Source organism: Mauremys reevesii, linkage group 1, assembly GCF_016161935.1.
Source record: "Mauremys reevesii isolate NIE-2019 linkage group 1, ASM1616193v1, whole genome shotgun sequence".
NCBI lineage: Eukaryota > Metazoa > Chordata > Testudines > Geoemydidae > Mauremys > Mauremys reevesii.
The window spans coordinates 139686917-139714292 of record NC_052623.1 but is presented as its reverse complement, the minus strand read 5'-3'; the positions used below and the strand labels follow the sequence as shown (position 1 = coordinate 139714292).

General features: G+C 48.0%; 2 protein-coding genes across 11 annotated transcripts in view; one reads left to right on the top strand and one right to left on the bottom strand.

Moving 5' to 3' along the window:
- BMX (BMX non-receptor tyrosine kinase) overlaps window positions 1-1227 on the bottom strand; it is a 38551-nt gene extending 37324 nt beyond the window's left edge. The window contains exons 1-2 of the mRNA XM_039483425.1: window positions 1183-1227; window positions 381-527 (exon numbers count right to left, since the gene is read on the bottom strand). Coding sequence (XP_039339359.1) covers window positions 381-518 — 138 coding nt within the window. The 5' untranslated portion in view covers window positions 519-527; window positions 1183-1227. The remainder of the gene's footprint in view (window positions 1-380; window positions 528-1182) is intronic.
- Window positions 1228-8737: 7510 nt separating this feature from the next.
- The window catches only part of PIR (pirin), a 106130-nt gene continuing 87491 nt past the window's right edge, over window positions 8738-27376 (top strand). For 5 of the 10 annotated variants that reach the window (XM_039506667.1, XM_039506687.1, XM_039506603.1 and 2 more), the window contains exons 1-3: window positions 19310-19423; window positions 19736-19870; window positions 22578-22670. In XM_039506667.1, coding sequence (XP_039362601.1) covers window positions 19364-19423; window positions 19736-19870; window positions 22578-22670 — 288 coding nt within the window. In that variant the 5' untranslated portion in view covers window positions 19310-19363. Of the gene's footprint in view, window positions 8771-9754; window positions 9778-14801; window positions 14817-18457; window positions 18501-19309; window positions 19424-19735; window positions 19871-22577; window positions 22671-27376 lie in introns of those variants that run through there. The other 5 variants (XM_039506637.1, XM_039506647.1, XM_039506618.1 and 2 more) reach the window with 5 other exon arrangements.

Below are 27376 nucleotides of genomic sequence, written 5' to 3'. Positions count from 1 at the left end.
ATGACTTCCAAACCAATGCCAGATATATAACTCACCACAGAGACCCTGATTCAGGAAAACATCCCTATTCAAGGCATGTGCTTAACTTTAGGCATGTGCCTAAGTCCCATTGACTTTGATGAGATTTAAGCATACGCCTAAGATTAAGCATGATTAAGTTCTGTCCTGAATAGGGGTGGACTTAAACACATTCTTAAGTGCTATCCTGAATCAAGGCCAGATTTTGGTCCCGTACCATTTTTAAATCCCACTTGGAACAAAATATATCATTACCCCTACTATATGATATATAATCAAAGCACAGTGAGGAAGAAAATTCAGAGGCATAAACTTACTTTAGAAAAATATGTACCTCTGTAGTTAAGAAAATGATTTCTCACCTCTTTGTCATAGTCATAGTAAGAGAGGTTTGTTTTTGTGAGAACAAACAGTCGTTCTTTGTAATTAATTGGTGAAATTTTTTTCTTCTGTTGCGACTTCTTTAAAAGAAGCTCCTCTAGAATTGATTCCTGCTCCATTTTATTGCCCTAAAAATTGGAAATAGTCATTTTAATAATAATAGTTGTTAAAAGATTAACAAAGGCAGCTATGTCCTTTACTAATGGATTGTTAAGCATGTTATAAAATGAATTTAAGATATATTTATTGCATGTTCTAACAAGCTGTTATGAAGAGTGTATTTTATATTTTATAAACAGCTATGAGTGATTAGTTTTTCTACTCAGACAAAAATAAACATGTTATAGGAAATTAAAATTTAAGATAAAACTGTAGCTCCAACTAAGACATTTTCCGTTCTTCTGTTGCCTGGGAATTTCTCCCTTTAAAGTCTTGCACTGTCTGGCAAGGAATTGAAGCTATATTAAGCACAAATGTATCATATCAGAGACACAGGAAGAAAGTAATTATAGCAACAAACACACAATCCTTCATATCACAGATGAGAAAAAGCATAATTGATCACGGTGTTTCCTGGACTGGTAATTTCTAATTTCTTTCTTTGTACTGAAAGAAACATATGGATATGAAACAGAACCATTCAGGTAAAGAAATGTAAAAAAGTGAAAATATAATAAGATGATTATTAATATGTATTAATCCTGTTATGAATTATGCAATAGCAAGTGAAAGAGGAGTGAGACCCTTTGGTTTTTAAAACTATTTGGGTTTAAGGTTACTTACATGGGTGTTGCACTTACAAGAGGAATTATGTCCTTTGTCTTTTGTTTGCTTGGTGCTCCAAAGGGAAGTGTCCTGCTGACTTACTCTCCATCACGTCCTTATTAAACCTGGAGTGTTTATCAGAAAAAGGATATTTGCATGCCACTCGTCACACCCATTCTGTCAGAACACATATAGCTGTGTTTTCTGTGTTAGCATATATTTTGCACAATTCCATTTTTAGCCTTGATACATTTAAGTCAAGGGGGTTTATGGCCTCTGAACAATTCCCTGTAGTGTCTGTAATCAAGATACTGCAACATTATGCTAGTGTATTATAAAAGGAAGAGCAGCTAGCGTGTTTTTGCTGTCTAGTCTCATGAAAAGGGTTGGAAGCTGTGAGCGGGGTGTGTGGGGGGGAAGCATGGGCTGTTATAGCAGGGATAAGGGGAGACAAGAAAGAACATAGAGGGGAAATCAGATCAGTATATTTTATGTCTGTATACTAATGGGAGAAGTATGGGGAATAAGAGGAAGAACTTGAAATGCTAGTTATTAACACAGCTATGACACAGCTGGCATCACAGAGACTTGTTGGAATAATACACATGACTGGAATATTGGTATAAAAGGGTACAGCTAGTATAGGAAGGATGGGCCAGGAAAAAAAGGAGGAAGTGTTGCCTTATATGTTAAAAATGTACACACTTGGACTGAGGTTGAGATGGAAATAGGAGATATACTTGTTTAAAGGCTCTGTGTAGGATAAAAGAGTAAAAAACAAGGGTGTTATCATGGTAGGGGGTCTATTACAGACCACCTAACCAGGAAGAAGAGGTGGATGAGGCTTTTTTTTAAACATCTAACAATATTATCCAAAGCACAGGACGTGGTGGTGATGGGGGGCTTCAACTACCCAGACATCTGTTGGGAAAATAACACAACAGGGCACAGATTATCCAACAAGTTCTTGGAATGTACTGGAGACAATTTTTTATTTCAGAAAGTGGAGAAAGCTACTAGAGGAGAGGCTGTTCTAGATTTGATTTTGACAAATAGGGAGGAACTGGTTGAGAATTTGAAAGTGGAAGGCAGCTTAGGTGATAGTGATCATGAGATGGTAGAGTTTATGATTCTAAGGAATGGTAGGAGGGAAAACAGCACAATAAAGACAATGGATTTCAAGAAGGCAGACTTTAGCAAATGCAGGGAGTTGGTATATAAGATCCCATGGGACGCAAGTCTAAGGAAAAAACAGTTCAAGAGAGTTGGCAGTTTTCAAAGAGACATTATTAAGGGCACAAGAGCAAACTATCCCACTGTGTAGGAAAGATAGGAGGTATGGCAAGAGACCACCCTGGCTTAACAAGGATCTGAAACTCAAAAAACAGCCTGACAAGAAGTGGAAACTAGTTCAAATTATAAATGATGAACATAAACAAATAACACAAGTATGTAGGGACAAAATTAGAAAGGCTAAAGCACAAAACAAGATTAAACTAGCTAGAGACATAAAGAGTAACAAGAAAACATTCTACAGATACATTAGAAGCAAGAGAAAGACCAAGGACAGGGTAGGCCTATTACTAAATGAGGAGGGGAAAACTAGATAATCTCTCGTGGTCCCTTCCAGGCCTACGATTCTATGATTAAAAAGAACATGCACCATTAAACCATGTCTGACCACCATGATGCTTGCCTTTTCCTTATTTTAGTGTCTGCCCATGCAAATAGAGCAACCTCTGGGATCAGAGATACGTTGTCAGTTCCTAACCAATATTCTATTTTCTGAAAGGTCGTAGTAAAAGGCAACTGGGACAAAAACCAAAAAAAGCCATTTTGACTTCAAATGACAATACAAATTGCAATATAATAAATAATGGAGTAGGTCTTCCACCTGCCCAAACCTCCTGGATAGAGGCAGTTACTTTTCTTGGTATATTGGCCTTCTATTTAAACTGTCTGCATGGACTGAAAAGGAAGAGCTGTAAGGGCCCATCTTAGCATGTTGTTACACAAACTCTAAATATCTGGCATATCTAGGAGTCTTGTGAACAAGGCGGAACCAAGGTGACATTTTAAATAGAAACAAGTGCTTATTCATATCTTCTCTTCTTGACTTCATTATGGATTTCACATTTTTAAAACTTTAATCATTTCTGATTTTGAGAAACCTAGTGAATGCAAAGACTTTTGAATATACTCTAACCAAGGAAATTTACATGAAAAAGTCCAACAGAGCTGTGCCTCTAAGCATAGCCTTGGCAATCGCTGTGAGTGTATACTGTGACCATGAAGCCAAAAATGAATGTTGCCATTTGGACAGAATAGAGTCCATGCCTGTCTTGGCTCTCAGAAGAGCAGCTGGGCTATTATTTGGAAGACTGAGGATCTTCCTAAGAAATTTGTTTAGAATCACTTCCAGTCCCATGGTATCATTCCATCCCTATATTTCAGCACCATACAAAATTAAGTGCATACCTTGGCCTCCAACAGTGTGATGGCTGGTGCAATTAAGTGGCCCCCATGAGTCCAGGAAAAACATAACACAGCTTCCATTGAATTTGAGGCCTTCTCTTTGGTCAGTAATCATGTAACGCAAGAGGCTACTTCCTGGAAACAATGGATTGTGCTCGACTGTACTTGCCTGACATGTTGCTGGCTCCATCAGAGATTTTTCCTCTCAGCTTTTGCATTGGGAATTCAGGCTAAGAAGTAAACCACACACCATACCATAAATATGCTTTAAAAATGTTTTGGAATTTTGAATTTTCCCTTCTCTCCCCTTCTATTCCCTTTTAGCCAACGAGTGAAGAGTGAAGTGAAATTAATAACATCCACAGTTTAGGGCTTTTTTTTTTGCTAGCCTGTAACTTTTCACTTACAAAAATTAAAGAGTGAAAAAGGGAAGAAGAAGAAAAAAAATCTCTGAAGTCACGAGACTACTGCATAGGACCTTCAGTTTAATGTTAAAATTGAAATCAGGCCCGTAATGCCCTCAGACCATCTTTAATAATAAGCCCTTTTATAAAATCTGTAAATAAAGGAAGACAATATTGATACCAATTTTGAAATTAAAAGAATAAATGGAAAGTAAGATTAGTATTTGAAGAAATCACTAATAATTAGTATCAGTTTGTAATGACTTCAGTGAGATTACACAGAATACTGCTAAATTCTTTCACATTGGAAAGAAATGACAATGGTTACAGTTATGCCAAAAATGCCACTTAAGATTTTTTTAAAAACAAGATTGAAGATAAAAAAGAAAACTTAAACATATTGCAATAGGTCTAGCACTTTCCATACTTAATGGTGGGATTCCTGTGTTGTTTTGGAATGTTTGATGAACAGATGTGGAGAAGATAATTGTTTGTATTTACTGTGTATGGTTTGAGTTACTTATAGGTCAAAACACAGGAAAGTTTGAACATGAGCAGAATGAGGTATTTATGTGAAACGGTTATTTTCTTGCTTTAATTTTCACTGGTTTGTAATATCCTAAGAGCATCCTTTTTGTATAGATTTTTATATTAACTCTTACCTCTTTTTTTCTAATGTGAAAAAAATAAATAAGGATATGGAAAACGACATACTGTGGGCCACTTACTGCCTTCAGACTGCACTTATAACTCCAGCTCCAGCTGATCTCAATAGACATTAGTAATACCTAGCTGTTCCATACCATAGTACTTCCCATTAGAGCTGACGTGATGTGACTTGCCCAGGTCACCTGGCAGGCCAGTGGAAGAGCCAGGAATAGCATGCAGATCTTCTGAGTGTCAACCCACTGCTCTGTTCACTGGGCCACATTGTCTCAGTGAAGTAATTGTTAACTTTTCCATGATGGTGACCCCTTTTGCTAAGTCAGAACTTTTGCAAACATCTTCCTCCCCCCAATTACATTTACTATAGAAGTAAGAATAAAAAAATGTATCAGTGATCATAATGGTAGGCCTATATAATGTATTTTGTGTGTATATTTGGAGAGGTGGCCAGGGGCGGCTCTAGGATTTCTGCCGCCCCAAGCAGGGCGGCACACCACAGGGGGCGCTCTGGCGGTCGCCGGTCCCGTGGCTCCAGTGGACCTCCCGCAGGCACGCCTGTGGATGCTCCACCGGAGCCGCAGGACCAGCGGCCCCTCCGCAGGCACGTCTGCGGGAGGTCCACCGGAGCCGCCTGCCGCCCTCCCGCTGGGACACCGCCCCAAGTGCGCGCTTGGCGCGCTGGGGTCTGGAGCCAGCCCTGGAGGTGGCTATAGATTGCTTTACCTTGAAGGGGAAGGGTGTGCAGGGGGTAGGAGAGTGATACAATAACTCCTGACTTAAAGTCGTGACAGTTAACATTGTTTCGTTATTATGTTGCTGATCAATTAGAGAACATGCTTGTTTAAAGTTGCGCAATGCTCCCTTATAACGTCATTTGGCATCCACCTGCTTTGCTTGCAGAAAGAGCACCCGTTGGAACTAGCTAGTGGGGGCTTGGAACCAAGGTGGACCGGAAGCCCCCCTATCAGCTCCCCGCTCCCCTAAGTTCCCTGTGTGGCAGCTGCCCAGCGGGCTATTGATTGCCAGGCAGTGCAGCTGTCCCTCCCCCCACTGCCATGTGCTGCTCCTGCCCTCTGCCTTGGAGCTGCTCCCAGGAGCCTCCTGCTTGCTGTGCAGGGAGGGGGGGAAGAAGGGGGCTAATGTTAGGGTGTCCCCCTCCTCCTGCGCCTGCACCCCACTTACCCCTTCTCTATATAGAGCAGGATGGGGACACGACAGGGCTCAGGATGGAGGGAGCTTGCTGGCCACAGCTGCTGTCTCAACTTCCTAATGTACTTAAAAAGGTAATGTACTTAGAGTGGTGTCAGGGTACTTAAAGGGCAATGCGCATCTCTAGCCCACACACAGGGTGTGTGTCTCTGTCTGACATGCTCTCTCCCCTCCCTCCATTCGTGCTGTCTTGTAGAGTGTGAGGCTACATAAACAATGTGTTAACCCTTGAGGGCTCAGCCAAATGCTAGTTCATCATTTAGCAGGAAGATATTCCCTGGGAAGTATCCCACCCTCTTCCAACCTCTTACTTCACCACCTCAACCAAGCTTCACAATCATCATTGCTGTGTACAGTATTAAACTGATTGTTTAAAACTTATACTATGTGTTTATATATATATAGTTTTTTGTGTGGTGAAAAAAATTTCCCTGGAACCTCCCCTCCTCCATTTACATTAATTCTTATGAGGAAACTGGATTCACTTAACATTGTTTTGCTTAAAGTTGCATTTTTCAGGAACATAACTACAATGTTAAGCAAGGAGTTACTGTACTTTCTTTGCTTTAGGTTTTGCAACTTCAAACTGTATAACTTCCAAGGCCTTCCACTGCCCTGACTACCTTTTGTGTGACCCTCTGGCTGTGAAACGCTGTCCTAGCAGAGCAAGAGCACAAAATACTTCTACTTTAGAATTTGGGATCAACTGTGTTCCCTCTAGGAGTAGCAGCACCGGACAGGGAACAGAAATAGACAAAGTGAGGCTGACATTTCTGTTTTTGATTAGGCTTGTTTTGTTTTTGTTGCCAGTTTCAGTTTTTCTTTCCTTTCTCCTTGTTTTGTTTTGTTGGGGACCATGTAATTGGCTTCATATTTTTCCCCTCTGCTCTTTCTGAAAAACAAAATGAGAGGCTCACTCTAGAAGATGAGAAATAGCCTTTGCCCTGCCCAGTATTGGGTAATATTTGAAAAACTGAGGACAGGTGGGTCTAGGCCTGCCCAAAACTAAAGACACTCCCCTCAATTAAGGGGGAGGATCCATTGAGCCCAAGCAACAATTGATTTACTGGGGACAGTGAATGAAAAAATAGGAGTGGGAGTGGGGTCAAAGATTGAAAATTAGGGATCTGGCAGGGGACACCGAGCAGAAACCCTCGATAGCACCCACTGCTACTCAAGGGTGTCTAGGGAGTCAGTGGATGCTTCCCAGAGGAACTCTTCTGGAGGCATGATCGTACAAGGGATTGGATAGGGCCCCGCAGTCGTGGAACACCTCTGTCTCCACCTTTCTCCTCCTGATATGATGGATGGCAACCTTGGCCAGCGCCAGGAAGAGGTTGACGAGGAGGTTCCTCCACTTTGTGCGGCTATGGATGGGGAGTGCATTGATCAAGAGGAGTGAGGGAAAGTGTAGCCAGAAAAGGGGCTGCAACTTGATGTACCCTATATAGATATCCACCAGGGTGTCCCTCTCTCCACAGAAGGACAGGTGTCAGGGAGTTTGTGAACCACATGAGGTACACACTCACGCTTATGGCTCAATGAATGAGCCACCAGCTAATATCTCCAGCCAGCCATGGAACGAGAGTGGAGTACAGACTGGCCCACTGGAGTGCCTTGCCCTGCTTAGGTGGCAGCAGATCCTGCCACTTGGGACATGAGGGTGAGCAAGTGGATGGAAGAGAAGCACGAGTGCCTACAGATATTCTCTGGGCATGGTTCAGAGGTGGACAGGCTGGATGTCATGCAGCTGGCTTAAGTGGCGTGTCGGGGGTGGCAAAGAAGGCTCACAGGGCAAGGGCCTCATGATGAGTTAAAGAGGGTCAGGGGTGAGGAGTGGGTGGAGAGCAGCCTCCTACAGAACCCACTCAAGGAAAATGAGAGAAACAGGAGGCAAGACTGCACTTATTTCTTGGAGCACATGACGGGGGGCACACTGGATGGGCTGCCCCATGCACAGGCCGAGCACCACAGGGTCCAGACAGTCCCTTTGATCGTAATCCAGGAGGTCTCACATAAAGGGGGACTCTGCCACCTGCACATGGAGATGAGGTTTGTGTAACAGGAGTTCTGTGAGGAGATCCTTCCCCTCGATGGCCACCACTATGGTGACCAGATGGTCCCGATTTTATGGGGACAGTCCCAATATTTAGGTCTTTTTCTTACACAGTAACTCCTCGCTTAACGTAGTTATGTTCCTGAAAAATGCGACTTTAAGCAAAACGATGTTAAGCGAATCCAATTTTCCCATAAGAATTAATGTAAATGGAGAGAGGGAGTTAGGTTCCAGGGAATTTCTTTTCACCAGACAAAAGACTATATTATATATATGTATACACAGTATAAGTTTTAAACAAACAGTTTAATACTGTACACAGCAATGATGATTGTGAAGCTTGGTTGAGGTGATAGAGTCAGAGGGTGGGATATTTCCCAGGGAATGCCTTACTGCTAAATGATGAACTAGAACTTGGCTGAGCCCTCAAGGGTTAACTCGTTGTTAATGTAGCCTTATACTCTACAAGGCAGCATGAATGGAGAGAGGGGAGACAGCATGGCAGACAGAGACAGCGACACACACCGTGTGTGTGTGTGTGTGTGTGTGTGTGTGTGTGTGTGTGTGTGTGTGTGTGTGTGTGTGTGTGTGTGTGTGTGTGTGTGTGTGTGTGTGTGTGTGTGTGTGTGTGTGAGAGAGAGAGAGAAAGACAAAGAGATGCGCATTGCCCCTTTAAATATGCTGAACCACTCTACGTACATTGCCTTTTTAAGTAGACCAGGAAGTTGAGACAGCAGCTCCCTGCATCCTGAGCCGCCCTGTCCTGTCCTCCCCACCCCCGCTCTATGGAAATGGGGTAAGCAGGGGGCAGGAGCGAGGGGGAGGGGGACACCCTGATATTAGCCCCCCTCTTTCCCCTCTCCTCCCTGCACAAGAAAAAGGAGGCTCCCAGGAGCAGCTCCAAGGCAGAGGGCAGGATCAGCACATGGCAGTGGTGGTGGTGGTGGGGAACAGCTGAACTGCTGGCAATTGCTAGCCTGCTGGGCGGCTGCCGCACAGGGAACTTAGGGGAGTCAGGAGCTGATAGGGGGGCTGCCGGTCCACCCTGGTTCCAAGCCCCCACCAGCTAGCTCCAACGGGCTGCTCTTTCTGCAAGCAGTGGCCAAAGCAGGCAGCTGCCAAACAACATTATAAGGGAGCATTGCACAACTTTAAACGAGCATGTTCTCTAAGTAATCAGCAACATCCAGGGGCGGCTCTAGCAATTTCGCCGCCCCAAGCAGGGCGGCATGCCGCGGGGGCGCTCTGGCGGTCACCGGTCCCACGGCTCTGGTGGACCTCCCGCAGACGTGCCTGTGGAGGGTCTGCTGGTCCCGCGGCTCCGGTGGAGCATCTGCAGGCACACCTGCGGGAGGTCCACCGGAGCCACCTGCCGCCCTCCCAGCGACCGACGGAGCGCCCCCTGCGGCATGCCGCCCCAAGCACGCGCTTGGCGTGCTGGAGCCTGGAGCCGGCCCTGGCAACGTCACAACGTCACAACATTACCTGGGACAACTTTATGTGAGGAGTTACTGTATAGGTGCTTATTGTCCCCCCACCCTCTGTTCCAATTTTTCCCACTTGCTTTCTGGTCACCCTAGCCGCCATGGACCTGGTCGTGGAAACTAGCTTGCAAGTCCCGAGGAGGTCTGGGCAGCAAACTGACCACTCAGAGAGGTCTTGGGGGACACCTCTTGGGTGGAGATAAATGAGCTGCCAGTTGTATGGGAGGTGATAGAGGAAGGCATGTGCCAGCATGTTCCATGCCGGGCTACCTGCATTGTAAAGGAGACAACGCCGGGCCTGGAGGTAGCCCAGAGTTTGGTGAGTGGTTTCCCTGGGTAAATGAGGCCCCAGCCCTTGTGCACAATCTGCAGAAGAGTGTACTTGGCAGGGGGTTGCCCAGGATCTAGCTGTGATGCTGCCTTCCATGGCTGGGAGCTGGCTTGGCTGAATGTGTCTCAGCTTGGGGAGTGGGCACCAGGCTGGCACCAAGAGTGCTGCTGTGGAGGCTGTGTTATATCCCTGAGACTCAAGTGGCGTATGATCCCCCCCTCAGCTGGGAGATGAGACCGTCCATCCTTTAGCGGGCAGGAGGAGTGTTGGGGGTGGGGTTTACAGTGCAGGGGATTCTGCCCTCTGCAGGTAGCGTGAGAAAGTGCACAGTGCGTGTGTCATCTGGGATTACATCATCTGTGTCTGTGTGTGCACAATTGTGGTCTCTGTGATTGTGTCATCTGTGTGTGATTGTGATTGTACATCTCTGTGTGTGACTGAGATCTCTGCGATTGTATCATCTGTGTGCATGTCTGACTGTGATTGTGTCAGTTTATTGATCCCTGTGTATAGTTGTTGTCTATGAGTGGAATAAGCCTGTGTGATTGTGTGTGCCATGCCTGTTTGATGTGGCACTCTTTCTCCCTCTAGCATCACCTAGACCATCTAGAGATTACTGAGTCTGCTACAGCCTTAGCTAAGAACCACATGGCTTTTAGCTCATGCAGTAGAGGCTCATGCACTAAGCTTCAGAGATCCCTGGTTTGATTCTGCTAACAGACTCAGTACTATTAATATGATAAAAGCCTCCAAACCTCTGTAGTATATAGCATTTTCCCAGCCCTGCACTACTGGAAGCTTCCCCTCCTAGTGTATGTAACCCACCCATCCTTTGTTTCTTGTTTGCTAGGAGACGGGATCATGGGCAGCAGGTATAAGAAGCTAAATGGGGCAAGAAATGGCAGATGTGGCACACTTCCCTTTGGAAGGGTGCCCACCCTCCACCTTTGGAGTGCTGCCTCCAGAAGCTCCCAAGAAGTGGGGGCCACAGGTGCCCAAACCATGGCCTCACCCTCACTCCACCTCTTCCCACCTCTGATCCGCCTCTTCCCCCGAGACCCCTTTGCCCGCCTTGGGGTGAGGGGCAGGCAGAGAGGAGCGAGTGGCAGGCGGGGGGGCTCGGGGTGGAGAGGAGTGAGGCCTGTGGTGACGAGGCAGAGAGGAGCAAGCAGCAGGTGGGGGGCTCATGGAGCAGGGGTGGAACGCAGGCAAGGCCTTCAGAGGAGAAGGCTGAGCGGGAGTGAAGCCTTGGGACAGAGAAGGGGGCTAGGCACCCCCCACACCACTTCTAGGGAGCTTCTGGTACCGATGCCCAGCCTCCCCAAACACAAGAGTCACACACTACCTAGACTGGGGATGATTGTATTGAATCATACTGAGTTGGTTAACTCTGACGTGCAGAGGGGGGTTAAATGAGAAGCAATCTTAATTTGCAGGCTTGCACAGATAGGGAATTGCAAGATAGAGTGTTTTATAGGTGGGAGCAGGGAGCTAGGTTAGCCTAGGCATGTGGTGCAACTTTCCTTTGGTGGAAAAGAGAAACTCGTTAGCTTCAAAAAATTCAAAAAATAACAGCCTCCCATCTGCTATTTTGGTTTTTGCTACAGGGGACATGCTGGTTGTCTCCTGATTTAAAGCAAACCACAACCTCGTAATCTGTTGCCAATTTTCTATCTTCATTTGCAGTTGTGCTGTTAACTGCTGTTTGTGAGCTTGTGTGTATAGGTGCTTATGTATTTTTTGTTTCTTTGCTTTCCAAAATATTGTATTGACAACATTTAAAAATCGTATGCATTTCCTTAGCAGATTTTCAAAATCCCATCCACTCCAGCAGAACACATATCTGTTTGTTTGTCTATATATTAGCATACATTTTGCACAATTCAATTTTTTAGCTGATCCATTAAAGTTTAATGAGATTCTCACATGCACTGTGATCCCTAATAGGGGATACTGATATAGTATTTGGGTGTGGCCTGCACAGAGTTCTTTTGAGGCCTGGGGCAAAATCTGAAACTGAGGGGCCCCCCCTTCCAAATCCCCAAGGTTACAAAAACACTGAAGGGAAGCCATGGGGCAAGAGCAGGGAGGAGACTGGGGAGAGAGCCTGCCATGCACCCAACCTGCAACTGCAGCTCCTGTCCTGCAGTGCTGGGCCTGGCTCCCACTCCCCCATTCTGGGTATTGTGATCTGAGGCACAGAGTCACATACCAAACCTGAGTGGCACTGTGACCCCATAGACTCAGACTTTAAGGTCAGAAGGGATCATTATGATCATCTAGTCTGACCTGCTGCACAATGCAGGCCACAGAATCTCACCCACCCACTCCTGTAACAAACCTCTAACCCCATTGTAACCGGGTCCTTTCCTCGGCCCCCCCTGCTGAGCTCTTTGCTGTTCCAATAAAGCACTGTGAGCCTTTTCTTGATGCAGCACCTATGGCTTTTATTCACACAAAGTTCCCACCACCAGTGGTGCTATTTACAGAGCCTTACAGGTCTTACTGTCTCCTCTTTTACAGGGAGTCTCCCCCAGCCTGAAGACTGCCCTTTCTCTGGCCATTCCCTACTTGCTCTGGCTGCCAGCCAGCCTTTATGGCTCTTCAACCTGCAGGCCCACAGGTGCAGCCAGTTCCTGAGGCCAGGCACCAGACTTCTCCCCAGCCCCAATCTATTTCCCCTGATTGGGGCTGGCTGAGCAGGGGCTAATTAGGTGCCTTTGCAGCAGCACCCTGCTACACCCATGCACTAGGTGGCAACACCACTCCAACAAATTTGTTCTGGTTGCCCCACTGTCATGACTGAGGGATGGCCAGGCCAAACCTGAGTGTGTACCAGGTCACAGTACCACTCAGTTTGGGGGTAGAGTTGCCACGCATCCAGTTTTCAACCAGAACGCCCAGTTGAAAAGGGACCCTGGCGGCTCTGGTCAGCACCACTGATTAGGCTGTTAAAAGTCTGGCCGGCCCCAAGCAGACCGGGGCATGGGAGGGGTTTTGGGGTGTGGGGTGCACCTAGGAGCCACAGGGACATGTCACCATTTCCCGGGGGGTGCCTGAGGTGAGCGCCACCTGGAGCCCAACCCCCTGCCCCAGCACCCAAACTCCCTCCCGGAGCCTGCACCCCAACCCCCTACCCCTGCTCTGAGCCCCCTTCTACACCCCAAGCCCCTCATCCCCAGCCCCATCCCAGAGCCTGCACCCCCAGAGCCCTCACCCCCACTGCATCCTAATCCCCTGCCCCAGCCCAGAGCCCCCACCAGCATCCTGAACCCCTCAATTATGACCTCACCCTGGAGCCTGCATTTTCTCAGCCGAAGCCTTCACCCCCTCCTGCACTCCAACCCCTTGCCCCAGCCTGGAGCCCCCTCCTGCACTCCAAACCCCTGGGTCCCAGCCCAGAGCCCCCTCCTGCATCCCAAACCCCTCATCTACTGCCCCACCTCAAAGTCCACCCCCCCAGCTAGAGCCCTCACCCACTCCCACACCCCAACTCTCTGCCCAGCCTGGAGCCCCCTCCTGCAGCCCTCATTTCTGGCCCCACTCTACCAGCCCAGAGCCCTGCCCCATATTCCAACCCCCAGCCCCAGCTCAGCCCCCCCAGAGCCCGCACCCCAAACCCTCTCCTGTGCCCCAACCCTCTTCCCCAGCCCAGTGAAAATGTGTGAGCGAGGGTGGGGGAGAGTGAGCAACGGAAGGAGGGGGTTGGAGTGAGTGGGAGTGGGGCCTTGAAGAAGGGGTGGGGCAGGCACGGGGCAAGGGCATTCAGTTTTCTGCAAATAGAAAATTAGCCCTCAAATGTGGCATCTGGGGAGGTCCTGATTTAGGTTATAGTTTTTTAAATAGCTGCATTATTTACAGGCCCTTTGTCTTGGAATTACCCAGGGAGATCTGTGTAGAACTCTTGCAATATCTGTGGGCTGAATATATCTGGACAACTGCCCAATTCCCAGAATTTAATGATCATATTAGTTATGTAAGACTGTGATTTTAATTCACACAGGACATGACATAATGATAACTAAGAACCACATCAGCTGAAACAGTAAGCAGAGGCCACTGCTAATAAAACTGGTTGTGGACATAACATCTGATCCAAAAAAGGAAGGGCCAGGAGCTCATTCACGGCCTGATTGTGCTCTCATTGAAGTAATTGGCAAAACTACCATTGATTTAATAGGACATGCCACGTCTGGGCCCTGAGTAAGAAATGAGTAAGCACTGCCAGATTTGTCTCAATATAAAGTCTCCTTTAAGCATTAGAATCTCATGTTCCATAAATTTACTTTTGCACAATTCTGTGCAGAGTACCTTTAATTTAACTACTTCTATATACAATACAAATTATAACATTTTTTTCTGTGATTATATGGAAATAAACATGTTGTAAAACTTATAAAGTTACGGACTCTAGCTAGGGTATATTTTTACGTAGGAAATGACATACTGGGTCAGACCAGTGGTTCATCCAGTTCAGTATCCTGCATGTTGAAAACCAGTATCATGTTAGAGGTGTGAGAAACTCTGTAGCGGACAAATATGGAATAACTTGCCCATCCAATTCCTATCAGTCAGTGGTTGCCATATGTCCTAAAGCAAAACATTTGTTTTTTAAATTTACTAACTAGTAAATAGATATTACAGGCTAGTTCAACATTAAACAGTTACCAAATAATGCGAGGGGCTGCTTCCTGGTAATAACAGGTAGTGCTCCATTGTACTTGCCTGACACATTGCCGGCTCCATTAGAGATTTATTCTCAGTGGCAAATATAGGCAAAGAATGACACCACTCACCATACCACAAAGATTCCTTTAAAAAATTGAGTTTTTGAAATTTCATTTGTCCCTTCCCTGCCCTTTATTTCTTTTTAGTCCGTGAGTGAAATGATAGGATTTTTTGGTGTTTTACCAGAGTTCTTGTTTTGTTTTTTGTCACGCTGTAACCTTTCACTTGAAAAATTATGGAGTAGACATAGGAAAAAAGGAAGACGACAAACAGGAAAGTTTGAACATAAACACAACATGGTATTTATTTGAAATGGTTATTTTCTTGTTTTAATTATCACTGGTTCGTAACATCTTAAAACATGTTTTTTATATAAAATGTTATATTTACTTTTACTTCTTTTTTGCTCTCATGTAAAATAAATAAATAAGGATATGGAAAACACTATGAGCCCCTTACTGCCTGCAATTTGAATGATGTCGCTCCAATTGCTCTGAATGGAAATTAGTAATATCTAGCTGTTCCATAACACTTCCCTTAGGTATCATTATCTAAGCAAAGAGGTGAAGTGACTTGCCACAGGTCACCCAGCAGGCCAGTGGAAGAGCCAGGAACAGCATGCAGATGTTCTGAGTGCCAACCTTCTGCTCTGTTTACTAGACCACATTGTCTCAGTGCAGTAATTGTTAACTTTCCATGATGGTGGCCCCTTTTGCTAAGTCAGATCTTTTGCAATCCTCCCACTCCTATAACATTTACTGTAAAAGTAAGAGTTAAAAAACGCATCAATGATAACAAGGATAAGCCTATATAATTGATTTATGTGGGCTTGTCTACAGTTCAAAGGCTACAGAATTCTTCCGTCAACCTAGTGCTGTCTACAGGGGGAATTATAGAATCATAGAATATCAGGGTAGGTCGGCTTACCTACTCCATTCAGGGGTGCGGATGTTTCACAACCCCGAGCAACACAGTTATGCCAACCTAATTTTCTACTGTAGATCAGGCCTCTGTGTATATTTGGAGAGATGGCAGGGGATTGCTTCACCTTGAAAGGGGAGGGTGTGCAGAGGGAAGGGAGTGATACTCTCTTTGTTTTAGATTGTGATATAATTTCCAATGCCTTGAGATACCCTGACTACCTTTGTGTAACCCACTGGTTATGAAACACTGTCCTAGTAGTAGATTAAGAGCACAAAATAGCTTCTACTTTAGAATTTGGGATTGGTTGTGTTGCCTCTAGGAGTAACAGCACCTGGGCAGGGAACAGAAATACACAGTTAGGCTGATATTTCCAATTTTGATTTCAGCTTGTGTGACATATCAGGGTACAGTACAGATCAGTGGGAGGCTGTGTCACCCCTGCCCTGCAATCTTGGGTGCCTTACTGAACTAGCTCCCACCTGGGCCAATCACAAACAGCCTTCCAGCATACAAGCCACACCCTGAGAGTCTGTGTGGAACTGCAGCCTACCAGCCACACTTGGGTTACCCTCTGGCTCTCACCAGCCTGGATTATATTGCATGGTGACCCCAACACACCCCCAACCCCAGATTTCCCCCCAGAACAGCATGTCTTGTGCTGCCCAGCCCTCTCCTAGACAGTATAAATATTTTAAGTACATCATTTCTTTAAGGGAATAATATGCCAATTCATTATTTCAAACAATTATTCAGACACTTCAATGTAAACACTCTGGATTAGATAAAACAGTAAAACAAGTTTACTAACTACAAAGAAATAGATTTTAAGTGAGTACAAGTAGTGAGGCATAAAAATCAGAAATAACTACAAGAATAAAGATGTTTACTAATGCCTACTATAACAAACTATATTAGATTCAAACAAAATTTCCACCACATATTCCAGCAGATTACTGACCAAACTCTCAGGTCAGGCCCCCTCCTCCACTGAGTCTACATGAAAGGATGGTCTCTGCTGGGTTTTTTTTTTTTTTACCTGTTTGAATTTCCTTTGCCTTCCTTTCCTGCTTGATGACTCTGTTAACTACTTAAATGCAAATTAAGGTGCACACACATTTCTTTGACTAGAACAGGCCTGTTTGCCAATTTCTGCCTGGGCAGAGCTCTGGGAAGGGCCCTACCAAATTCATGGCCATGAAAAACGCATCAGAGACCATGCAATTTGGTCTCCGCTGTGAAATCTAGCTATTGTAGAGGAGGAGCAAGGCTGGGGGGGCACCACAGCTGGGGGCTCCTACTGTGTGCCAGGCTCTAGCTTTCATGGGGGACGTAGGTGCATGAAGCCATCGGGTGTGTGTGTGTGTAGACCTTCCTGTAGCCAGGGGAGGTTCCTGGAGACAGGTCTTGCCCAGCCCCCAGGGAGCAGCCAATGCAGAAGAGGATATCCCATCCCTCCTGAGCCTGGCCCCTCCCTGGCTCCAGGCCCTGCGCTCAGGGATTAAAGGGGCCTTAGGTTGGGTCTGCGTGTGCAGGGGACCAAAGCACCCCCCTGACCATGGGCAGTCACCCACTTGCCTGCTCATAAGGCTGGCCCTGCTTCCCCCACTCATGTGACCCTCACTTCTGTGCTGCTGCCAGTGGTGGCGCTGCCTTTAGAGACGGATGCCTGGCCACCAGCCCCACTCTCTGGCTGCCCAGCTTTGAAGGCAACACTGCTGCCATCAGCAGCGCAGAAGTAAGGGTGGCAATAGCCCTGCAACCCCCATGATGCTTTTTGGGTCAGGATCCCCAGGGTTACAACACAATGACATTTCAGATTTAAATATCTGAAAACATAAAATTTACAATTTAAAAAAATCCTATGACCATGAAACTGACCAAAATGGACCTTGAATTTGGTAGGGTCCCAACCAGGGGCGGCTCTAGGCACCAGCAAACCAAGCTGTTGCCTAGGGCGGCCAAATCTAGGGGGCGGCAGGCTGGGCCGGTGGACCTGCCGCAGTCATGCCTGCGGAGGGAGGACGACGCCGCGACGGACGACCTGCGCCAGCATGACTGCGGAGGGGGGGCGTCCGCTGGCTCGGCTGCTCCTCCGCAGCAGGCACGACTGCGGCAGCTCGCGCCGCGCGACCCGCGGCCCCGCACCGGCCGCGCCCGCGGGGCCGGGAGGCGCCCCCGTCCTGGGTGGACCGCTCCTGGGGCGCGAGCCGAACCGCTGGCGGAAGGACGGGACCGAGGACCGAGGAAGGCGCGGCACGGGCGGGCAGCCTAATTTCTAGAGCCGCCCCTGGTCCCAACTATGTGGTTTGTAAGGTGTGTTAATAACATCATACACGGGAACCTTGCACCATTACATGCAATGTTGCCAGACATATTTTACCAGCACAATAGTTACCAGCAAATTATGAGTTTTCAACTGGCACCTTACGAGCCACACTTTGAACGAAGCAGCTTTATTACGCTAGCATGCAGGCGTGCACGATGTCACAGCTCGTTGGCTTTGATTACCAGGTTCTGGTTCTCTTCGCTGTCGTTTGGTTTGGCGCGGGGCTTTATTGCTGGTTTTGCAATTTTCTCCCGCCTGCTCTTTCGGACAAGCAGACGGAGCTCAGCTTGGGGAGCGGAGCAGACCCCGCCTCGGCCCTGCCGCCGGGCGAGTGGCTTCCCGGGTAAATGAGGCCCCGGCGCCAGAGCCGCAGCGGGGTGCGCCTGGGAGCGGGCTGCGCGGGACCCGGCCGTGACGCCGCGTAGGTGGGGGGGGGAGGGCACCGCGCGGCACGTGCAGCCCGAGGAGCCCCGCCGGGCGCTCCCCGCCTCGCCAGGACTCTGGAACCCGGCCCCGCTAGGCGCGTGGACGGCCTGAAGCCCCGCCCCTGCCTCCCCCGCGCCGCAGCCAATAGGCAGCTGCGTTCACTCCCCCGCCTCTCTCTCGAATTGGGAGAGGAGGCGGAGCGCTCGCTCCGTTCGTTCCCCGGGGGCGGAGCCATCACTCCAGCGAGCGGGCGGGGGAGCCTCTCCTCGGGGTGCATGCGTCACCTGGGATGGTGTGGGGTGTGGGTGTGGGTGTGTGAGAGAGAGAGAGAGAGAGTGATCTCGTGTTGTGTCATCTCAGTGTGTGTGGGTGGGATCCTGTCACTGTGTTTGTTGATCTCTGTGACTAGTTGAGTGTCTGCGTTCAGAGTAGCAGCTGCGTTAGTCTGTATCAGCAAAAAGAACAGGAGACCCTGTGGCACCTTAGAGACTAACGAATGTATTTGGGCATAAGCTTTCGTGGGCTACAGCTCACTTCATCGGATGCGTGGAGTGAAAAATACAATAAGCAGAATATATATTATACCACATGTAAAGATGGGAGTTGCCTTACCAAGTGTGTGGGGGGGGGAGGCAATGCTAACAAGTCAATTCAATTAAGGTGGAAGTGACTAAGATGCAACAGAATGGACCATATAGTAAGGAGATATATATACATAGTCTGATATATATAATATATACTGATAATATACTGTATACATATTCATGTTCTGTATGTGTATATATATATCTCCTTACTATATGTGCCATTCTACACATCCATGAAGTGGGTTTTAGCCCATGAAAGCTTATGCTCAAATACATTTGTTAGTCTCTAAGGTGCCATAAGTACTCCTGTTCTTTTTGTTGGTCTGTGACTCTCACTGAGCGCCATGAGCCGGTGTGGTTGTGCGTGCTGGCTGAGATATCAATACTCCTGAAGTATTAGCATCATAAAAGCCCTACAGCCAGACTGTAGCATATAGGACCTCCCTTGCACTGTCCTGCCCCGCCCCAGGCTGCCCCCCCCCACACAGCATGTGACTCACCCATCTCCTTTGCTAGGCAATGGGATGATTGTGCTGACTCATGCTGAGTTAGTTACTGTGAAGTGCAGAGCAGAGGGAGTTAAATGAAAAGCAATCTGTGGTTTGAAGGCATTGCAGTCCTGCACCAGATAGGGAGCAGTAAGGTACTGTACCGCTGTGGGGGTATCTGAGGCATGAGGTGCAACTTTCCTTTGGTGGAAAAATGAACTATTTAGCTTAAGTAAATGAAAACCCCCATCTGCTGTTTTGGCTTTTGCTACAGGCGACATGTTGGTTGTTTGCGGATTTAACGTAAAACCAAAATCTCATAGTCTTTTGCCAATTTTCTGTCTTCATTTGCAGTTAATGTTTTGAGCTGTTAGCTGCTCTGTTTGTGTGTTAGGGCACTTTTGATTTTTTACTTTCCAAGAGATAACATTGACAACTTTTAAAAATCTTATCTATTCCCTATGCAGATTTTTGAAGTCTTGAAAACTGCATCTTCTTTCAGAAGGATGGTAACTCTGAGGAAAGTTATCAAAACTGTACTCAGCATTGAGCAGGCAGAAGGGGTTGGGGCACGTGTTCGGAGAAGCATTGGCAGGCCTGAGGTATGCTCTATACTTTCTCGCCTCCAAAAGAGATTTGATGTGGTGCTGAATGATGATCATTTCCTGGTTGGAATGTTTGATGGTGGATATACAAAAAGCAAAACCCATCCATAATGCATTAGCTTCATACAGCAGCAGGAAAAAATAGCACCATCCACTAATATAATAGTAAGTCCCCAGTCCTGTGTCAGGGCTTTCCTGATGCTCTGGTTGTGATATGATTTTGGGGCTTGGATAAGAGGAAGCTGGTGATGCTCAACCAGAGATGATGGAGGTGATGTTGTGAAAGCCTATAGGGCAGGGGTTGGCAACCTCTGGCACGTGGCTTGGGACGGGATGGTTTGTTTACCTGCTGTGTCCGCAGGTTTGGCCGATCACGGCTCCCACTGGCCTCAGTTTGCCACTCCAGGCCAATGGGGGCGGCAGGAAGCCACGGCCAGCACATTCCTCAGCTTACCCTGGCAAGCCGCATACCAGAGGTTGCCGATCCCTGCTCTAGGGGAAACAGGTGAGTTGATACCTGCCTCATTTACTTTTTAAGTTGGAGATTTTCAAACTTTTGTCAATATAGTAGGAGAACTGGGGGTCCTGTTGCGGGGACCATGGCTGGTATTAGATAAGAGTGGCAGTTGTGCCACGGCATTGTCTTGCAAACTGTGGCCTTCTCTTTCACATCTTGCATCAGACAAAGTGGGTATTCACCCATGAAAGCTCATGCTCCAATAGGTCTGTTAGTCTATAAGGTGCCACAGGACTCTTTGCTGCTCTTTCACATATAGATCTTACCAGTTATCTGTGTCTTAGGCTCAGAGGCTGGATTAATACAATGAACACTAGATGATGCTACCCCTAAAAGCTATGGGGAAAACTGCTGTTGCAGAATGCTTGCTTCTTGAAGCTTCATGTAGGGAGCACATTATATTTGTGCTCTCCATAGCTTGCACTGGATTCAGGTTTGCTTCTGGGTACAGTTCATAGTGTTGACTTTGGTTGTTCCCAATAAAGCTCTGTGTAGTTTGAGTGCTTACTGTCTTAGAGCCTGCCTCTTTATCCTTCTGTGGTGCTACAGCCACAGGTGAGCTGGAGCCAGTTCGCACGAACCGGTTGTTAAATTTAGAAGCTGTTTTAGAACCTCTTGTTAATTGGCTTCCCTGCAAGGGAAGCTTTGATGGGCTCTGGCTGGGAAGCCTGTAATTCCTCCTCCCGGCCGCCGGGGGGCGCTGCGCTGCGGGAGCCAGGTGGGCTGCCTCCTGGCCCTGTTGCTGCTGCTGCTCCTTGGACCTCTGGCCCTGGGGCTCCTGCTGCTGCCTGGTGAGTCCCCGGCTGCCTCCTGCTCCCCCCGTGTGAGTACCTGCCCCCCTCCCCCGCTCCCCCTGCCCACAGCCCCAGTCCCTGCCCGCAGCCGCCCGCAGCTGCCCCCTGCCACAGCTGCCCCCTGCCCACAGCCGCCCGCAGCCAGCCTCTGCCCACAGCAGCCAGCCTCTGCCACACCCCCTGCCCACAGCCGCCCGCAGCCACCCCCTGCCCACAGCCGCCCGCAGCCACCCCCTGCCCGCAGTCACCTGCCCACAGCCAGCCCCTGTTGCAGCCAGCCCGTGTCACACTCCCTGCCTCCAGCTAGCCCTGCCCCATGTCCCTGTCTGCAGCCAGCCCTATGTCCACTGGTGCCCTGCAGTTCTCAGGGCAGTAACCCTGCACACCTGTTTCAATGAGGGGGGGCAGGGAGCAGCTGGGACCCACACGTGCACACCCTAGGGTGACAAGACAGCAAGTGTGAAAAACTGGGACAGGGGGTGAGGGGTAATAGGAGCCTATATAAGAAAAAGACCCCAAAATTGAGACTGTCCCTATAAAATTGGGACATCTGGTCACCCTAGCACACCCCAAGGGAGTGGCGGGGACCCACACATGTGAAAAGGAGCTCATTTCTAGTTCAGCCCCATCTTTTTAAAAAAGAACTTTAGGTACGGTTAACATACATCTGTATTTTCCTGGACATGTCAGGCTTTTCAGTTCTTAAATCGCTTTTCAGTTCTTAAAAAATTCGTCCCAGGAAAATACAGACGTATGGTAACCCTATTGGTACAAAAAATACATGCTGTGGCACATCCCTTAAATCAGAACTTTTTATAGGGAACCAGTTGTTAAGATTTTAGCAGCTCATCACTGGCTACAGCAGTTGAGATCAATTGATGCACTCAAGTTGACAAATAACAAGGGGGCTTGTGGTATGGTGTTACCCAGAGTTCAGGGCTCTGGAATTCACTGCATCCATCAGAATCTGTCTGCTGACCTTCCAGGCATGCTTCAAGTTCTGTTTATTCACTCAAGTGGATCATTAGTGAGAATCTTTACTCTGGGGGAGGAGCTCTCATTGGACTGGAACCAATCTGTAAATAGTTCTATAGTTATTTTTAAACTACTGGGTATTCATGCTATGAAACTGTTTTGATTAGTACATTTCAAAAACAAACACAGGAAATAAAGATAACGAGCACTGAAAAATGATATAGCTTCTATAATTTCATTTGCACCTATATTTGTGTAACTTAAATTTTGAATGCTGGGCTGTAAGGGAATTTGTTTAAGAATCAAAGGATATTTTGAGGTTCAGTATTTCTGACAATGTTATGTTTTGTGTGCAGCATGTAAAGTAGAAGTTGATGCAAAATCTTTGTCTAAACAGCCTAAATTTGATTTATTTCAGTTAAAAAATGTGGATCCTTTTTTGTTGCTTGATGAATTCAAAGGAGGTAAACCAGCTGGCTTTCCTGATCACCCCCATCGGGGTTTTGAGACAGTGAGTAATTTTAGGTGATCTTCTGATGTATGTGTTTTTAAATTTGAACCTGCTAGTGTCATTATAACTCAGGGACCTGTTATTGCATCTGTGGCTGTGTCTACATGGATAGTGGTGTATAGAGTACAGGTACTCCATGTGTAGCAACAAGGTGCAGTGAAATGAAAGCTGCGTCCACACTGGTCACTGCAATGTTGTAAGGTTCCCACTTCTCGGGATCAGGGCCCCACTCCCTTCCCCTGGTAGCGTCGGGGACTAAGTGCCTATGCCAGATCTGTTGCTCGGGAGTTCTGGCTTGCAGTGGGGCAACTAAATGAGCAACAGCTCAGGCCTCATGGGTGTGGGCTGAATGAACTGGCAGTCAATAATTCAGGTCTCATGGGTGTGGGCTGAGTAAATAAACAGTCAGTAGCTCAGGCCTCTTAGATGAGGGCTGAGCAAACAGTCACTAGCTCAGGCCTCCTGGGTGTGGGCTGAGCAAACAAACAGTCACTGGCTCTGGCCTTCAGCCATGAGTGTGAGCAAGGGGACCTGGGCCCACCCTGCACCACCGGGACCCAGCCTAGGATCCTTGAAGCAATGGGTGATCCTGTTGCTTCATTGGCAGGGAAATGTGGGGTTACTGCCTCACCTCTGGCAACTCAGCAGGACCAAAGTCTCGTTTCCCTGGGCTGCTTCTTACTGGCATCTGGTTGGGTTGCTCTGCGGCCACTGGGGCCTGGTTCCCAGTCTCCTTGTCGAATGGCTCACTCTCTGCTTCCTCTTTGGATTCCTGAGTCTCCTGGGTCAGTGGCTTGCCTTGACTCCAGGCCAGCTCAGGAGAGTTGTCGCCCACCACAGCTGGTCACGGGCTCCGTGGACAGTTTGGCTCCCTGGGAAGGACATCTGGCTCCTGCCCTGGTCTGGCGCAAGCTGAGCTCCAGGGCCCTGTTCTTATAGGCCTGGTCTACACTACGCGTTTATACCGAATTTAGCAGCGTTAAACCGAATTAACCCTGCATCCGTCCACACAACGAAGCCCTTTATTTCGATATAAAGGGCTCGTAATATTGATATCTGTACTCCTCCCCGACGAGGGGAGTAGCGCATAAATCGGTATTGCCATTTCGGAATAGGGTTAGTGTGGCCGCAATTCGACGGTATTGGCCTCCGGGAGCTATCCCACAGTGCACCATTGTGACCGCTCTGGACAGCAATCTGGAGTCGGATGCGCTGGCCAGGTAGACGGGAAAAGCCCCACGAACTTTTGAATTTCATTTCCTGTTTGCCCAGCATGGAGTGCTGATCAGCATGGACTATATGGGAGATACTGGACCTGATCGCTTTATGGGGAGACAAATCTGTTCTATCAGAGCTCCATTCAAGAAGTCGAAATGCCAAAGCATTTGAAAAAATCTCCAGACAGAGGCCACAGCAGGGACTCAACACAGTGCTGCGTGACAAGCGTAACGGAAAGCCAAAGAATCAAATGGATGCTCATGGAGGGAGGGAGGGGGGACTGAGGACTCCAGCTATCCCACAGTCCCCGCAGTCTCCGAAAAGCATTTGCATTCTTGGCTGAGCTCCCAGTGCCTGAAGGGTCAGAAACATTGTCCCGGGTGGTTCAGGGTATATGTCGTCAATTTACCCCCCTCACCTCTCCCCCCCCCCCCCATGAAAGAAAAGGGAAACAAATAGTTTCTCACCTTTTTTCAATGTCACCATATGTCTACTGCATGCTGCTGGTAGACGCGGTGCTGCAGCGCTCAATAGCAGCATCCGCTCCCTTTCCTTTCCTGATGGCAGATAGTACAAAAGGCTTGGAAACCGTCATCATCATACCGTGAGTGCTCCTGGCTGGCCTCAGTGAGGTCGGCCGGGGGCGCCTGGGCAAAAATGGGAATGACTCCTGGTCATTCCCGGCAGATGGTGCAAAAGGATTGAAAACCGTCCTCATCATAGCAACTGGGGGCTGAGCTCCTTCCCCTCCACCCTCTTTCATGTCTAATGAAGACTCTGTACTTCCTGGACTATCATAGCAGCTGGAGGCTGCCTCCCCTTCATTTTATCTCACTAAAAAGTCAGTGTTTCTTATTCCTGCATTCTTTATTACTTCATCACACAAATGGGGGGACACTGCCACAGTAGCCCAGGAGGGGTGTGAGAAGAGGGAAGCAACGGGTGGGGTTGTTGCAGGGGCACCCCCTAGAATGGCATGCAGCTCATCATTTCTGCGGGATATCTGGGGCTCTGACCCGGAGCGGCTGTGCTCTCTGGTTCTCTAGTAGACTTGCCCCATATTCTAGGCAGGACTGACTCTATTTTTAGACAAAACATAAAGAAGGGAATGACCTGGGGAGTCATTCCCATTTTTGTCCATGCACCCCCGGCCGACCTCAGCGAGGCCATCCAGGAGCACCCATGACAGCAGCAGACGGTACAAAAGGATTGATAACCATCATCGCCAATTTCCAATTGCAGACGGTACAAAAGGATTGATAACTGTCATCGCCAATTTCCAATTGCAGACGGTGATATAGGGCTGGTAACCATCTCTGCTACCTTGCAAAGGCAAATGAATGCTGCTGTGTAGCACTGCAGTACCGCGTCTGTCAGCAGCATCCAGTACACATACGGTGACAGTGACAAAAGGCTAAACAGGCTCCATGGTTGCCGTGCTATGGCGTCTGCCAGGGCAATCCAGGGAAAAAGGGCGCGAAATGATTGTCTGCCGTTGCTTTCACGGAGGAAGGATTGAGTGAAGACATTTACCCAGAATCACCCGCGACACTGTTTTGGCCCCATCATGCATTCGGATCTCAACCCAGAATTCCAATGGGCGGGGGAGACTGCGGGAACTATGGGATAGCTACGGGATAGCTACCCACAGTGCAACGCTCCAGAAATCGACGCTAGCCTTGGTACATGGACGCACACCACCGAATTAATGTGCTTAGTGTGGCCGCGTGCACTCGACTTTATACAGTCTGTTTTAAAAAAACCGGTTTCTATAAAATCGGAATAATCCCGTAGTGTAGACATACCCTTACTTCCTGCAAGGGAGAAGGGATGGGGTTAGCTGAGCTCAACTCTGCCTCAGGGCTATACGGGGCAGTCAGCAACCCCTTCTGATCCTGCCAGATGTTCACGTGGTATATTTGTAATTTCTTCCTCTTGTCCAGCTGCTGGATTTCATAGTTAATAGCCTCACCCGGCGGATCACTTCATGAGGCCCCAGCCATTTGGGTGAGCAGTTTTGACTCCTCAGAGGAGAGTAACAGGAGAACCTTGTCCCCTGGTTCAAAGGCCATTTCTTGGCTCCCTGGTTGTATGCCTGCTCCTGTGACTTCTGTGTGTTGTGAAGATTCTTGCATGCTAAGATCCCCACCTTTTCAAGTTGGGTGCAGTCAGAGGATGTACTGCACGGGAGACCTTATAATGGGGAAGGTGCTTGCTCCCAGCTCTCACACACCAGGTGCAGGACTCCCCGTGGCTGCCTCCAATAAAGCAGCTCAAATGGAGAAAACTTGGTTGATGATTGGTGAACTTCCCAGATTGTGAGTAGCAGAAGCTCTGTCAGGGAAAATCTCCAAAGCATGTCCTTGAGGGTTCTGTTTAAACGTTTGACTAAGCCATCCATCTGAGAGTGATAAACGGAGGTCTGAATCATCTCAATGCCCAACAGGTTGCGGACTTACTTAAGCAACTTTGATGTGACGTTTGTGCCCTGGTCTGTCCAGATTTCTTGTGGGAGGTCCACCTGAGCAAAGACCTTGAATATCTCCACAGTAATGGTCTGGGCTGTGATATTATGCAGGGGGATTGCTTCAGGGAAGTGCGTAGCAGAGTCCAGGATCACCAAAATGTATCTGAAACTTCTCTTGAGGGGTTCCACCAGCTCCACAGTTATCCTCTCAAAGAGTACCCCCACCATGCATAGTGGGAGTAGTGTGGCTTTCGGTGCTCACTGTGGAGTGATAAGCTGGGAGTCTGGAGAGAAGCTGCAAAAGTCTTTGACTTCCCGGTGAATTCCTGGCCAAAAATAATGGGCCAAAATTTGGACCAACATCTTTTCAAGGCCCAGTGCCCAGCAGCAGGGACATCATGAGTGAACCTCATGACAGCTCGCTTGTGGCACCAGGGCACAAGCAATTGGGTCTGGGCCTCTTGACTTTGCGGGTCACAGTCAAACCCAGTATAAGCAGTCCTCTTTTGGCTCAAACTGGGGGTACTCTGTTGCTGATCGGGGCTCTGTGACCCTTCCATTTATGCTGGCCAGTTGCTTGTACGCTCAACTGAGCTTAGAGTCTTCTCGCTAGTCCTGGCCAAAGTTGGCTCCCAAGTTTGGTGGATCCTCCCCATGTTGATGAACAGGGTCTGCCTTCTCATCAGGGCTGTCGAGCTTGGTGTCCTGGGCTCCCTCAGAGTCAGTGTCGGGATTACTAGATGTCTCCCCCATTTCCTCGAGGGGGTCCCCCCTCAAACATGGGATCTGGTTTGCCTGGCTCAGAGTTTGTAGTGTGTAGAACCCTTGTGAATCCCTTCCAATCACAGCTGCTGATGACTGGGTAGGCTAGGCCTACCATCATGATTCTGATCTCGCTGTCCACGATGACCCAAGTGCTGGGTAGGGCTTCACATCCCTGTCAATACACTGTAATTGGATGACTCCTCTCTGTGGATTTGGGGTGGTGATGAAGTCTTGCCAGATGACTTTGACTACATCC